The sequence below is a fragment of the Lepidochelys kempii genome, chromosome 1 (genome assembly GCF_965140285.1).
Source record: "Lepidochelys kempii isolate rLepKem1 chromosome 1, rLepKem1.hap1, whole genome shotgun sequence".
Taxonomy (NCBI): domain Eukaryota; kingdom Metazoa; phylum Chordata; order Testudines; family Cheloniidae; genus Lepidochelys; species Lepidochelys kempii.
The window spans coordinates 109747688-109762406 of record NC_136380.1 but is presented as its reverse complement, the minus strand read 5'-3'; the positions used below and the strand labels follow the sequence as shown (position 1 = coordinate 109762406).

The following is a 14719-nucleotide window of genomic DNA, read 5'->3' as shown; positions in this document are numbered from 1 at the left end:
CGATTGCTCACATGCTAGCTACTGGCTTGCCTTAGATATTTATACTTTCATGCTGAGTCTATGGCTCAGCTGCCTATTCCTTTCCTCTCCTACAATGGTTGTCTGTGTCTCATTCCCCTTATCTAATCAGCACTATTCCCCGCTTGTCTGTTTCCCATGCCATGGCCCATTATACAGTACTCTCACTCCACCCTGTACATGGTGTGAAGACAAGAGTCCTGCCATCTGTGGGGAAAAAAAAGAAGGATGTGGCAAGGAGGTGGTGGACTGGAGGGACACAACATTCAAGGCAATCAAGTGAAATTGGACAGAGCATACCCATGAGAGAGGAGTGAAAACAAGAAAAACTGGCAGGTTGGGAAACAGTGCATATGGCATTGAAAGGAGACAAGTAGGGATAGTTAACACAGTAAACCAAGATATCACAGTGCAGGGTCATAACAAAGACAAAGTCATTTCTAATTTCTCCGATTTAGAAATCTAGGACAATGATTTGCAAAAGTTCTCTGAAATATCTAAAGTGTGGGTGAAAAGAGCCAATGAAGCACGAGATTTTGCATACAGCCACGCATCTGCTTTGTGCATGCACTCATGGTATTTACATGTGAACAGCAGGCATGCAATTGCACATGCAGGGTTTTGAAAAAGTCAGATCCATAAACAGGGGACTCCATAAACGCAAAGCTTGGTTTTTAAAGACTGGTTGTGCAGTATAAGCATTTACTTTTCCACAGACATAAGCTACATCTAGAGTAGCCTGCATACATTCCACACAGGAAATGGCACATGGCCCAATGTTCCGTGTACAATGATGTAATAGGCTACATGCAGTACACCACCTGAAATACTGACTGCTGTTTTTGACTGCTTTGTTCTGCATTTCACTGACTAAAGCAATACATAGGGCTTTGAAATTTTAAAAGATGATTTCTCCAACTCGGATCTAGTGTGTGTCTACCGTTTGTGATGCATATGTTGGTGGATCCCCAAGCTGCTTTTTAGATAATCACATAGCAGCAATGTCCAAGAGCACTTTTTACCATCTGCCCCTGGCTAGGAGATTGTGATAATGTCTTTCACATATGGACCTTTCTTTTGTGATCCAGTGCAAAAACTGCACGTAGACAAGCCCTGAATTATAGGCTGCACTTTGCTTTTTCCATCTAATATTCATAATAATGAGTGTTTGTACTTTCAAATAATTTATGGTATACTATACCTTCTCTCTCATTTCTCTTCTCTATAAACATAGCAGGTTGCTACTGGGTTCACAGAGCGCTCCACGTGATGGACTGGCTCTTCTGGACCCAAGAAACAAGCACTGATTGGTGGGAATCACATCATGACGAATGCTTAGGATGACAAGCAGCGGCAGGAGAACTTTCGGATGCGAACCACCACATTCCTGGATCTATGCGCCAAAATCGCCCCAACTCTCCAGCCACCAGAACAAGAGCTGCGTTGACAACAGAGAAGCGAGCGGCAATTGTGTTCTGGAAGCTTGCAACACTGGATTGCTATTGGTCAGTGAGCAAATCAGTCTGCAGTTGGAAAATCCACAGTAGGGACTGTTGTCATTCGAGTGTGCCAGGCCATCAAGCATACACAGCCGCATCGGACTGCGATTCTCAGCAATATGCAGGAAACAGAAGATAGATTTGGAGCAATGGGGCTCCTGAACTGTGGTTGGGTGACAGATGGGATACATGTCCCTATCCTGGCACAACCCCATTTTCCCAGTGAGTACATAAACTGAAAAGAGTACCCTTCCAGGGTTATGCAAGTGCTGGTGGATCACTGGGGGCGCTTACCATCATCAATGTACACCACATTACACTTAAGTTTTAGTTATATACTCAAATTGTGACTACATAAGGCAGTAGATTAGGAAGTTAATTTACGTTTGTACAAATGAAGACCAGAACTGCAATGTAATGCATATTGTGACAGGGTTAGGCCAGATGGCTACAGGAGAGTGATCCTATTGGATCCCATCCGCCCACTGCTAAAGGATCCCCCCACAGCCTAAGAGGAGGATGCACAGGACCTGGCAACCAATTGAACATGGGGGACAACTAATAAAACAAACAGGGACAGGAGTGTGGTCAAAAGGTCAAACGAAGGAAACCAGACAGGGTCACCGAGCAGAGAACCCTGGACAGACTACGGGAGAGTGATCGACGGCAGATATATTAGCCCCAGGTTAAGTAGGTCCCTTTTCCCTGGGTAAGGTAACAGGGAAGGTTTCAGAACAATCAGGAACTTTCTGGAAACAATTAAGGCAGACAGGCTGATTAGAACACCTGCAGCCAATCAAGAAGCTGCCAGAATCAATTAAGATAGGCAGGCTAATCAGGGCACCTGAGTTTAAAAAGGAGCTCACTTCAGTTTGTGGTGTGCATGCGAGGAGCAAGAAGCTGAGAGTGAGATGGCGTACTATGGGAAGACCAAGAAGTACAAGCATCATCAGACATCAGGAGGAAGGTCCTGTGATGAGAATAAAGAAGGTGTTGGGAGGAGGCCATGGGGAAATAGCCCAGGGAGTTGTAGCTGTCACATAGCTGTTACAGGAGCCATTGTAGACAGCTGCAATCCACAGGGCCATGGGCTGGAACCTGGAGTAGAGGGTGGGCCCGGGTTCCCCCCAAATCCTCCTAACTTCTGGTCAGACACAAGAGGAGTTGACCTGGACTGTGGGTTCCACCAGGGGTCTCTGGCCTGGTCCCCGATCCACTAGGTGGATCAGCAGAGACTGCGGGGATTGTTGTTCTTCCTTTTCCCCAGACTGGCCAGTGATGAGGCTAACTGAGTGAACGGCAGATTTGAGCCATGAAAGTGGCCAAACTGAGGGCTTCTGTGAACCTCTGAGGTGAGCAAATCCACCAATAAGTGCAGGACCCCCAAGGCAGAGGAGGAACTTTGTCATAATATCCATACGTAGCCAAAGTGTCATTCTCTTGTTCCAAATCACTTTGGATTTTTTTCTCGTTGTCTGTCAGGTAGTTCTTAATACCACAACCATACTGTTCATTGGCTAATGCTTTGGCTTCTCTTGCCAGTGTAGCACAGTACTTTCCAGTCTCCTTATTGCTTCTACTATCAACTGTGGAGACATAAGCCACCATTAACTGTCACTGGGTCATGATGCACATTACTCAGCCATCTTGTATTAATCTAACTGCTTTTCCATGTAATTTGTTGCGTGCTTCCACCTTTAAGCCATCAGTAACCACATCTAACAATTCACCTGCTACCTGCTTTCGACTGGGTGCTTTGTTGCCTGGGCTTTAGGCAACTGATCTATGCTTGAAAAGTTGGCTCACCTTCATAGACTTTAAGGTCAAAAGGGACCACTGTGGTCATCTAGTCTGACCTCCTGCACACTGAAGGCACAATGAACCTCACCCACCCACTCCTGGATCCTCAATAATGGAAAAGGGAATATTACAGCCATAAAAAAAAGCTGCAATTTTCAAACCTTTTGTTTCAGTTCAGTTTCCTCCTCGTTTTCTTTAGCTGACCGAGATCCAGCTCTCTTTTGATGTAGTTGGTAATGGCAATGCAGGTATTACCAGTACTTTCATTCGCAGAGACTGATTGTAATACTCACGTACATTTAGCTAAAGTCAGTGGTCCTCATGTCTTTGTTGTTCCACTGCATTTCGCAAAACGTTTCCTCATACAGCCTTCCTGCTCACTTTTGCTTTGCAATTTCTGCACCTACGACTCTTTACCATCTTCATTAACGTTCTCAAAATTGGGTCAATTGGTTTTGCATCTTTGCTCATGTTGAAATATTCTGACTTGAGTCACTGTACTCACTGAGTTTGGTTGCAGTTACACTCCAGCTAGCCAAATCAAGAGACAGAGCACGGGACAATCATTCTGATCCAAGGCAAAAAGCACCCTGAGAGATATCACTGGAAAATAATATTACATTATATTATGACTTGTGACCACCAGCTTCTGAAATCTGTCCGTTGATATCAGTTTTCATAGATTGCTAAGTAATATCAACTGCATGAAGTCATTCAGCTCCCAGTGGGGTCGCCACATCCATGTTATTCCAGAATAGAATCTGGGCTGCATGGTGGCTCCTTCGTGGACCTTTTGCAGGAAAAGTGCCAATAAGCAGGTCAGCTTAGAATTGATAGACATTAACCCTTTTCCTCCCAAATAAAACACGTTAACTAGCACTTTGGGAAATACCCTTAGAGAGGCGGTAAAGCAGCATACCAATAGCATTGTCAGTTGCATGGGAAGCAGAGATATATCTTATGGGAGATTCATATAATAATTTGTAGAAAGGTTCCTTTCAGATCTGTTAATAGAGAAATTGAAGTCTTCCTTTGGGGAATTGCTGCTTTGGTGGAATTTAGGTCCTCCATGCTGAACTGTGGCTTCTGGAGGAATGTGTTCAAAACATCTGGTTGAGTGTTCCCCTGTCTTTGGAACACACGGACAATAAGAGGAGGATGGAACAGAATCTTACGCCTTCTTGATTCCTGGGATTCCTTGATTTACCCCAGTCTGAAGCAGTTATACTGCTGTCTTCATACTTCTGTGTTTCAACTGGTTGGAGGAAGAAGGGGATATCAATCACCTGGGCTCTGTAGTTGCATTTAATTCTGAAGTGCAAACCTGGCTGGGTATATCTCTACCTATGATTTTTTTATTTATTTTTAAACATATTATTGATCCAACACTTCAAGATTTCTGGCCACTTGCCCCATATTTGGGGAATCATACAGAGTCAACCTGCATGCTTGAAGGATGCAGATGGTTTTCCTGTAGTATCTTCTCTATCTCTGATGCCACTCAGTATATTAAGTCATCTATTTGGTTATCCCTCTTGCAAACCTTACCTGGATCAAGAGTAACAAGACTTGTAATAGGGTCTATATTTCCTTTTGAGCTACAAAAGCCTCCTTAGTTTTTATTTTAAAAGTTTATTTTTATTTAAAGGTTCCCATGGCAGCTCTCTCTAGTCACTGAAAAGTCTCCCTCCTGAAGAGCCTGGTTAGTGGTAACCAGTGCCTTCTTTGCCTGGGGATTGGTTTTCCATGGCCTTAGGCAGGGCTGATGTTGTGACACAAGAGTTATACTCATTGCTCTTACTGTAAATCCCCTCTCCCAAACAATGTCCCACAAAGCCACTGATAAGGAAACCTTTCTCAAAGAAGGCTCCCAGACCAGAGATCTTAGTGCCCACAGTGCCATTCTAGGTCAGAAGGAGTCTGATTATGCATGTGTGGCTTTAGCCACGATGTGGAAGAAGCAAATGCATGGATTGCTACAGTGGCTTTACTTGTTTATTGTTGTTTTAAATGCACACTTTCCATTTCTTTAACCAGACTTGAGCGTTGTATGCACTTTTTGGAAGTATAAATCAGGAAATATTTATTTCTGGGTGGAATCACTCCCCTTTTCCACTTCCTCCCATGCTTCCCCTTTCAGAAGCTCAACTGGAGAAATATAAAGTCTGCACACTGGTTTCAAAATATGCCTTCGCAAAAGAAAAACTGATTCTGAGCTTTCTCCTCTGTGAGCTCTGGCTCCAAGTCCAAAAAACCTGCCCTTGCTCCCAGGAAGATTAATATGAAGGACCCTCTGCAATTTCTGGGCCCTTTCTTGTCTGTTTTAGAATCTTTGCACTGTATTATGGTGAACTGGAAGAGAGTCCTGCACCTCTTGTTCTTTATTTTACTGGAAAAAACTTGGTGAGCAGAGTCTCATTAGCCTAGCAGGTGTGACATGGCTGACCTACGGCACAAGCAGGGTCCCATTCTAAATTCAGATTTAGAAATTCATTTTCTTTTAGTTTCCTCCCAACCCCCTATGTTTTTTCTTCACGTGGAGTTTACAGATACATTGCAAAATAATATGTCCAGAGCACAAAAAAATTAAAACTCCTGCTTGCTTTAAATAGATACAAAAGATGAGTGGGAAATTCACAACTGCACTCCATGAAAGGAAGAGAGTCCAGTGGTTAAGGAACAAACCTAGGATGTGGAAGACCTGGGTTCAATTCCCTCTTCCACCAACTTCCTGTGTTACCTTGGGCTAATCACTGAGCCTTTCTGTAACAGACATTATGGGCACTGCCCTAAAGAGATGTCAGCTACTGGAAAAGGAGGACAATATTGAATACTTATTACTGTCCAAAAACCTAATACTTCACCTTGTACAACCCCTTCTGGCTGATAAACTTAAAGAGCTTCCATCTCTCTCCCTCTACCAGAGGGTTGAGAGGTGGGCAATAGAGCTCTAAACCCTGTCTTTATTAATAACTTTTTCCAAACTGAAACACAGAAATTAACATGATTCTTGTAAGTTTCACTGATGCCTCAAGGGTTCTGAACAACAGCAGCAAAACTGACCAGGGGCTTGCTAATTGCATTCTGTTGCTGCTTGGCAAAGCTATGAGCAGCACCACAGACACTGCATAATGAAGACAGCACTGCATTGATTTACATTCAGCAGCTATTCTTTATAACCATATGGGATAAAAACTTTTTTCCTGAAGAAAGTTTAAATTATAGGTAACTACTGCAGGTCCCCACAATTGCTAAGGCAAGCTTCTCAGTCACCAGGACTAAGGAGATTTTTCAACCCATGGTGATGTCACATGAACACTAAATTTTTAACATTACTGAAGAAGTCAGAAAGCACCTTGGATTGGTTATATAGCAAACCCTACAAATGATGTGCAAACATCCTGATAATCCACAATGACAGGAAAGGAAATATAGAAAATGCCCATGATAATTTAATAAGGTTTTAGATAAAATACTTTTTAAAATGTTAGACAGTGGTTCCTTAAGAGTTTATTACATTATACATATCAAAAAACAGTGGTTCCTTAAGAGTTTATTACATTATACATATCAAAAAAATCTCACTGGACTTTTACTGAATAAAATCCTATATGACAAAGTCATCATCTAAAAGCAGTTTTTGTAAACAAAATTAATACAACTTGAATAGAAACATTGAAACACTACACACAGGATCTTTTCACCTGCCAAAATAAACTTTATATCTACATGTCAATGAAGCAATAACCAATTCACATCAAGACACTGAACGGAATTTCAGCAACTTTCTGCAAATATCCCTCCCATTCTCTTTTATAGGTAATGAAATAGGACGCTCCCACACTCCTCAATACTTCTTGTCTTGTTTCTTCCTCAGAAGTTAGTGTTCCCTTTGTCTATCCAAGATCACAGTTTAAACAACGTGAAACGTCACCAAAGGAAATTCTCCTGCTTTAGGAAAGGCACCACAGGGCCTACTCTGAGCCTCTAAATACTGTTTAGAGTCAGATACAATATGATTTTAACTGCTTCTGTAAACTGGCTATGAGCACTCACTTCTAATAAACTCTTACATTTAAAAATTGTGTACTTACACAGTGTTTTTAATCGCATAGGAGCCTATGCATTATACACATTTAAAATGAATCATGAACTATAGGGTCCTACCCAATTCATGGTCCATTTTGATCAATTTCACAGTCATAGCATTTTAAAAATCGTAAATTTCATAATTTCAGCTATTTAAATCTGAAATTTCAGGGTGTTGTAATTGTAGGGGTCCTGACCCAAAAAGGAAATGGGGGGGGGGGGTCACAAGGTTATTGTAGGGAGGTTGCAGTACTGCTACCCTTACTTCTGCACTGCTGCTGGCAGCCGCGCTACCTTCAGAGCTGGGCAGCTGGAGAGCGGTGGCTGCTGGCCGGGAGCCCAGCTCTGCGGACCCAGCTCTGCGGGCAGCAGCACAGAAGTAAGGATGGCATGGTATGGTATTGCCACCCTTAGCTTTGCACTGCTGCCTGCAGAACTGGACCCCCAATTCGAGAAACTCTGGTCTCCTCCATGAAATCTGTATAATATAGGGTAAAAGCACACAAAAGACCAGATTTCACAGGGGGAGACCAGATTTCATGGTCTGTGATGTGTTTTTCATAGCCGTGAATTTGGTAGGACCCTAACTATACACAAAGTTTACCCTATCCACCACTGAAGTGCAGCAACCTCTGTGATGGAATGAATACCCCAACAGAGCACTCAGCTACAATAAATACCTGAGAACAGGAGCAGATCAGGAATTTAAGCAACTCAGTTTGGAGAGTAAATTTAAGTAGGAAAAACAAAACCTGTCAGATCAGAATCTGGCCAGTGGGATCTTGAATGACCACATGAAATCAGAGACTTGAGGTAACGTCTCACCCAAAAACCCTTCAAAGTGCCCTCCAGCATCACGCTGGGTTATTTGTTCAGCATGGACTCAAGAGAAGACAGCAGCACCACCACATTCGTCATCTTTTACAGATCAGTTTTACCTTCAGAGGCTACCAACAGCCCCCACTTCCCCTTACACAAACAGCAACCCTTTTCAGATCACTGTTCAATGGCTCCCCCGCCTCCTGGGGCCACAGGGCAGCTCCGAGGACCCCAGCAGTAGCTCTAGGAAACCCCCCCAGGGCCAGAAAATCCAACATAAATCACTTCAGGCATAGGTGCTGGAACTAGGGGTGCAGGGGGTGCTACCACACCCCCTGGCTTGACGTGGTTTCCCTCAGATCCAGGGTTTACAGTTTGGTTCAATGGCTCTCAGCACCCCCGCTGTACAAATTGCTCCAGCCCCCCGGGAGGCAGGAAAGTTAACCCCAAGAAGGGAAAGGGAACACCCTCTGCAACTTGCCCAGAGGACTCAAGGGGCCCCAGGGAAACCACAAAAGACTGCGTGCCCAGGCCCCCCTGCCCTGCCCTGCCCAGACTCACGTCCAGGCGGAGGGAGGCGCCGCAGCCGCGCAGGAACTCGCGGATGTTGCTCAGACACTCGCTCTCGGTCCGGGGCTCCGGGTAAACCTGCAAGAGAAGAGGCGCTGGGTGAGCGGGCTGCGCTGGGAGCGCGGGGGACCCCGCGGCCCGCCCCGGCTGATCCTGCCCCACTCACCCCCCTGCTCCCTCCGCAGGCGGCGGCGGCTGCTCTGGGGCCGTGGAGGGGCTTTGACCCGGGAAGTAAACACGGAGCCAGGAAATCACGTGCGGGCCGGGGAGGGGCCCAGGAAAGTGCCGGGCCGGGCCCCTGCTCCCTCCCCGCATCGCTGTGCAGCGCCGGGTGCTGCTGCCCCGAAGCCAGAGTCTGGGGTCAGCCCGGAGCGAGGCCGGGGCAGCCGCCCCGGGGCTTCTCCTCGCAGCCCTGCAGGGACGGGCCGGGGGCACGGCTGCGCTCCCAGCCCCCGGCCTGCGGCGCTGGGCCGACTTCGGAGGCGAGGGTGCAACACACACAGTATGAATCAGGAATCATTCAATCTCGCTGCCGTGGCTGCCTTTACCTAATGGACAAACTCCGCGTGCAGCGCCATCAGTGACTAACCCAGCCGCCACCTGGGAGCCAGCCAATGCCCAGCACCCCTGCCCGGGGGATGCCTCTAACAGACACATCTAACAGCAGCATTTGCTCCCTTTGTTCAAAAAACGGTGACTTTCCCTGAGCCCCGTGGAAAGGAAGTCCTGCCTTGGAAATGATGCTCGGTGCAACACAACTTCCTGTTGTACAGCATCTTTCAAACACACTGAATCTGCAAAGAGAGGGGTTTAGAACCAGAGCCTAAAATGAATGCAGCCCGGCTGTTCGGCACTTCACTCAGAATTATCACTTCTGTAGTATTACAGTCATGCCCAGGTAGGACCCAGAGGTCCATTGTATTGGAGTGCTGTACTAACATATAGTGTAAGGGAGGGTACTTGCCTCCAAAGAGTTTTCAACTAAAGGCCCACTAGTCCTGTGGTCTGATCCAAACAGGCAAGCCACTATTCCTGTGCAAAGGCCCATTAAGTTGAATGGAAGTCCCACTGAAATCAAAGGAGTCCATACAAGTGTAGCAGTCTGGCCACTTGTATTAGATTGCAGGATTAGTGCCTAAATTTAGACACAAGTGGATGTAACAAAGCAAGTGAAGACAAGGGTAACAGTCATATAAATGTGTGACAACACAGAGTAGATTTGCATGATCTTTATCATTTTCAGTAACGGACGATAAAAAATGCAGAGTATACAATAAAAGAAAAGTAAAGAGATAATAGTGACCGCATAAAAAATTCATTGTACCATTAAAAGTCTTTACCTGAAAGTAAAAAAGACCGTATTTTAAATCATGTCTGCTACAATGTCCAATCCTGCAAGATGCTAAGCACCACCATCTCCCACCAAAGTCAATGAAAGTTGAACTCAAGGGGAGAGGAGAGTGATCAACACCTCTCAAGAGGTGCTCAGTACCTTGTAGGAGCAAGTCTTTAATTTCTGAAGACCAAGACCTGGAAATCCCAATCCCTTCGCTGGCTCAGAACCAAACCAATATCCAAAATTCTGACATTTAAAAAAAATGAAATACTTTTCATAATTCAAACATCAATTAAGAATGCAATCTAATTTCAGGGAACATAGTGGGTATCACACTATGGGATGTAGTCTGTTCTTTGTTGTGCATGCAGTGTTCCCTTCGACACCAATTTGCACTTCAAAATCAATCCGTATGTGAGAGGAGAATGTGGCCGTATGCCTTAAAATCATGAGTGGAAATCCCAAGAAAAACTTTATAGGAAAGCTTCATCTCTGCTTTACTAGTTATCAAAAAGCTAACACCAGACAGTGGAATTTAACAGTGATTATTAACTAACTTTCTTTGCTCATAGTCTACCAGACAGCTGTGATTTCTTAATAGTCCATTGCAAAGAAGGAAGCTTGCAAAGGGGAAAGACTTGACTGAAATAAAGATTTTTTTTAAAACGGAAGTGTCTGTGCTCCACAGCCAATTAGTGGTAGCTTAGGCACAGTCCTGCAAATGCTTAAGCACAAGCATACCTCCACACATGTAAGCAGTCCCATTAGCTTCAATAGGACAACTCACATGAGTAAAGTTCTGCATGTGCGTAAATGTTCGCAATACCAGGACCTTACTTCACAAGTAATTCTTCTGATTTCAATGGAAAAATGTACCAAGTAAGATACTGCTCAGCTTGAGTAAGGATGGGCAGAATTGGGCCCTGAATACATATCTCTATCTGGGAGGGAAAATATTGTATGGAATTGCAACATAAATGGGAGTTGAGGGGCCTCAGCACCATACAAGAATTGCCCATTAGATTATAAATGACTTTAGGCAGTGACTTTTTAAAAAAAAATTAAGTCATCTGTGTATGTCATGCATGCTTATGGCACTAGAGACACAAGTATAATTCTTCCATTATACAGTACTTGAGGTTTCCCTTGGAATATTTAACTCCTGAAATGTTGACATCAAGTTCTTTTGGGAAGGGACTGTGCCTTCCCATATGTTTGTACAGTGCCAAAGACATTTTGGGCTCTATGCTAATTTAAATAAAAGTCAATAAAATGGATGACTTGCTTGAATCAGGAAAATTTGAATTATTAGAAATACTTAGTCACAATCAGCTTCCAGATTTAAAGTTTAGATTGTAGCGAAGTCAGCGTCCAATTGGGGAACGACCATAAAAAATAACCGATGCCAACACCTTTAGATCTGGAGCCAAGTGACATGAAGCAGGCCAATTTAAGGTTTAAACCACGCGTTAAATCTTTAAGGAATTCTACATCTAAACTTCAGCACTCTAAGATCTAAGCCCTTGAAGATTTTTAAAATATAGGGTCTGTAAAAACTTAATGAAGGTGCTTAAACTATTGTTTTTGCTAATACTCTATTAGACATGATTGCAGGCTTAATGTTTCTACTTTCATGTTTGCTTATCTTTCAGCAATCAAGGTTTTAGTGTTTCTGTATTACATTCACTGAGTATATTCTATATCTATTGAAAATCAAAAATATAATTTAAAAACAAGAACATTTTCATAATAGACTACACCACACTGATCAGGAACCCCAGCAAGTAATTCTTTGGAAAAGGAAACAACGGTAGAAGAAAATGCCTGAAAAGGTTCATTAAATTAATCCCTCTTGCATTAGTGGACTGTTTATTATATCTGTCATAAATATAAAGGGAAGGGTAAACCCCTTTGAAATCCCTCCTGGCCAGGGGAAAGTTCCTCTCACCTGTAAAGGGTTAAGAAGCTAAAGGTAACCTCGCTGGCACCTGACCAAAATGACCAATGAGGAGACAAGATACTTTCAAAAGCTGGGAGGAGGGAGAGAAACAAAGGGTCTGTGGGTCTGTCTATATTCTGTCTTGGCCAGGGATAGACCAGGAATGGAGTCTTAGAACTTTTAGTAAGTAATCTAGCTAGGTACGTGTTAGATTATGATTTCTTTAAATGGCTGAGAAAAGAACTGTGCTGAATAGAATAACTATTTCTGTCTGTGTATCTTTTTTGTAACTTAAGGTTTTGCCTAGAGGGGTTCTCTATGTTTTTGAATCTAATTACCCTGTAAGGTATCTACCATCCTGATTTTACAGGGGGGATTTCTTTATTTCTATTTACTTCTATTTTATTAAAAGTCTTCTTGTAAGAAAACTGAATGCTTTTTCATTGTTCTCAGATCCAAGGGTTTGGGTCTGTGGTCACCTGTGCAAATTGGTGAGGCTTTTTATCCAACATTTCCCAGGAAAGGGGGGGTGCAAGTGTTGGGAGGATTGTTCATTGTTCTTAAGATCCAAGGGTCTGGGTCTGTAGTCACCTAGGCAAATTGGTGAGGCTTTTTACCAAACCTTGTCCAGGAAGTGGGGTGCAAGGTTTTGGGAAGTATTTTGGGGGGAAAGACGCGTCCAAACAGCTCTTCCCCAGTAACCAGTATTAGTTTGGTGGTGGTAGTGGCCAATCCAAGGACAAAGGGTGGAATATTTTGTACCTTGGGGAAGTTTTGACCTAAGCTGGTAAAGATAAGCTTAGGAGGTTTTTCATGCAGGTCCCCACATCTGTACCCTAGAGTTCAGAGTGGGGGAGGAACCTTGACAATATCTCCTAATTGTTTTGCCTAATTTACTTTTGGACAACTCTAATGACAGTGCCTCAAACTCCCTCAGCAAATTATTCCATCACCCAATGGTTAGACTATGTTTCCTAAAGTCTACCTTTTCCTTTTCTCTCCTGTGTCTATGCTCTGTATTGTGCAATCTTAAATATTTTCTTCTCCATGTTATCTTTCAGGTATTTATAGCTTGATCATATTCCCCCTGGGTCTTTTCTCTAAAACGTATACATATTAAATTCCCTTAATCTCTCTTCATAGTTTGTAACTTCTAATCCCTTTATCGAGGGTAACCATATCTTCCATTTTGGCTGGGACAGTCCCTTTGTTAAACCTGGTCCTGGCCATCCTGACTTTTTTTTTTTTTTTTTTGGCAAAAGTGGGTATTTGTCCAGTTTGCTGTTGGCAAGTGGCTTGGGCCAGCCCTGCATGGGGCTCTGGCAAGCAGCTGAGGCCAGCCCTGCATGGGGGAAGGGAGGCTTGGACAAGTGGCTAGGGATAACCCTGTGCAGCAGGAGGGGAGGCTTGGTCTAACCCCACACATTATTCCATTTTCCCTTTGGGAAATATGGTCACCCTACCTTTATCATTTCTTTCATCCTCCTCTAGATTGTCTCCATTTTATCAAGATCTCTTTTCATAATGAGGAACCCCCAAAACTATGCACAGTGCAAAAATAAGAATGACAAGTAACAAGTCACTATAAATCCAAGTTTCTCTCATCAGAAACAAATTCCTTGTCCACCAAGTGATTCTTGTCTTGTGACTCAACCAGGTTTATCTCTTTAACAAGCAATAATCCTTATTCCTAGGCCCTCAACTAGCTAAACACAGAATTCGGGAGTTTTAAAGAACCAAACCTGTGTAGCTGGCCCAGAAGTCATAGACATTATCTCATAGGTGGCTGCAGTATCTGGTAACAGGACAAACAAAGAGCTCAAAAAGGATGCCATCAAATAAGATAGGATGGAGACAACTGCCAATCAAGGCTTTGCAAAAATGGCAAAGGATTCCGTTCCACCTCCAGAAGTTTAAACGTGGGTCATATGGCATTTTCAGAATGTTTTAGACTTGCCCAGAAGTCTCATCCCTGTCAAAAACATGCACCGTTCTAGCTGACAACTGTGCTTCCCTCAAAAGAAGAAAGGTAGTTAATAAACCCTGGCAAATCTTTAAAAAGGCAGTTCCTTCTCTCTCAAAAAAGGGAGTACATTTCAAAGCCCTGCTTTACTGTTTGTCAAATCAATGGCACAAACATAGATTCAATTTTCTCAGCTGCATGGACAGAACTACCTTTGCATCTGCCAAGAAATAAAAGCATCTGAGCAAATGATCAGAGAATCTAATATATCCAGGTCTTTCTCTCCTAATAGAGTTTAACAGACAAGAGTAAAGAGCCTAAAAACAGAAACAACGACACCCAGTTATTACTCAGGAAATTCTTAAAACTGTGTGAAGATCCTTGCAATATTCTTCGACAAATGGCTTAGAAACAGTGTGACACAAGGAATAAATTCAGAGAACTGTGCATATAATTTCAAAATGCATTAGGTAACATCCCTTCCAAGAAGCTATAGGAAACTTGGAAACTTTACCTCTCACACTCAGAAGTAGTCTTGTCCATGGATTATTTAAAACATGGATAGGAAACAGCTGAAATAAATAGCCAATTCTCAGCATGAAAGGAGGCCAACAATGGGCTGCCTTACCAATCATTAAGAAAGATGTTGTTCAGATATATTCGCTAATTATCTAGAAGATAGGAGA

The 14719-nt window shown here is 43.3% G+C and overlaps 1 protein-coding gene across 5 annotated transcripts in view; it reads right to left on the bottom strand.

Moving 5' to 3' along the window:
• The window catches only part of ARHGEF7 (Rho guanine nucleotide exchange factor 7), a 195196-nt gene that overhangs the window by 157938 nt on the left and 22539 nt on the right, over positions 1 to 14719 (bottom strand). For 4 of the 5 annotated variants that reach the window (XM_073349944.2, XM_073349954.2, XM_073349964.2 and 1 more), the window contains exon 2: positions 8787 to 8873. In XM_073349944.2, coding sequence (XP_073206045.1) covers positions 8787 to 8873 — 87 coding nt within the window. Of the gene's footprint in view, positions 1 to 8786; positions 8874 to 8961; positions 9038 to 14719 lie in introns of those variants that run through there. The other variant, XM_073349993.2, reaches the window with a different exon arrangement.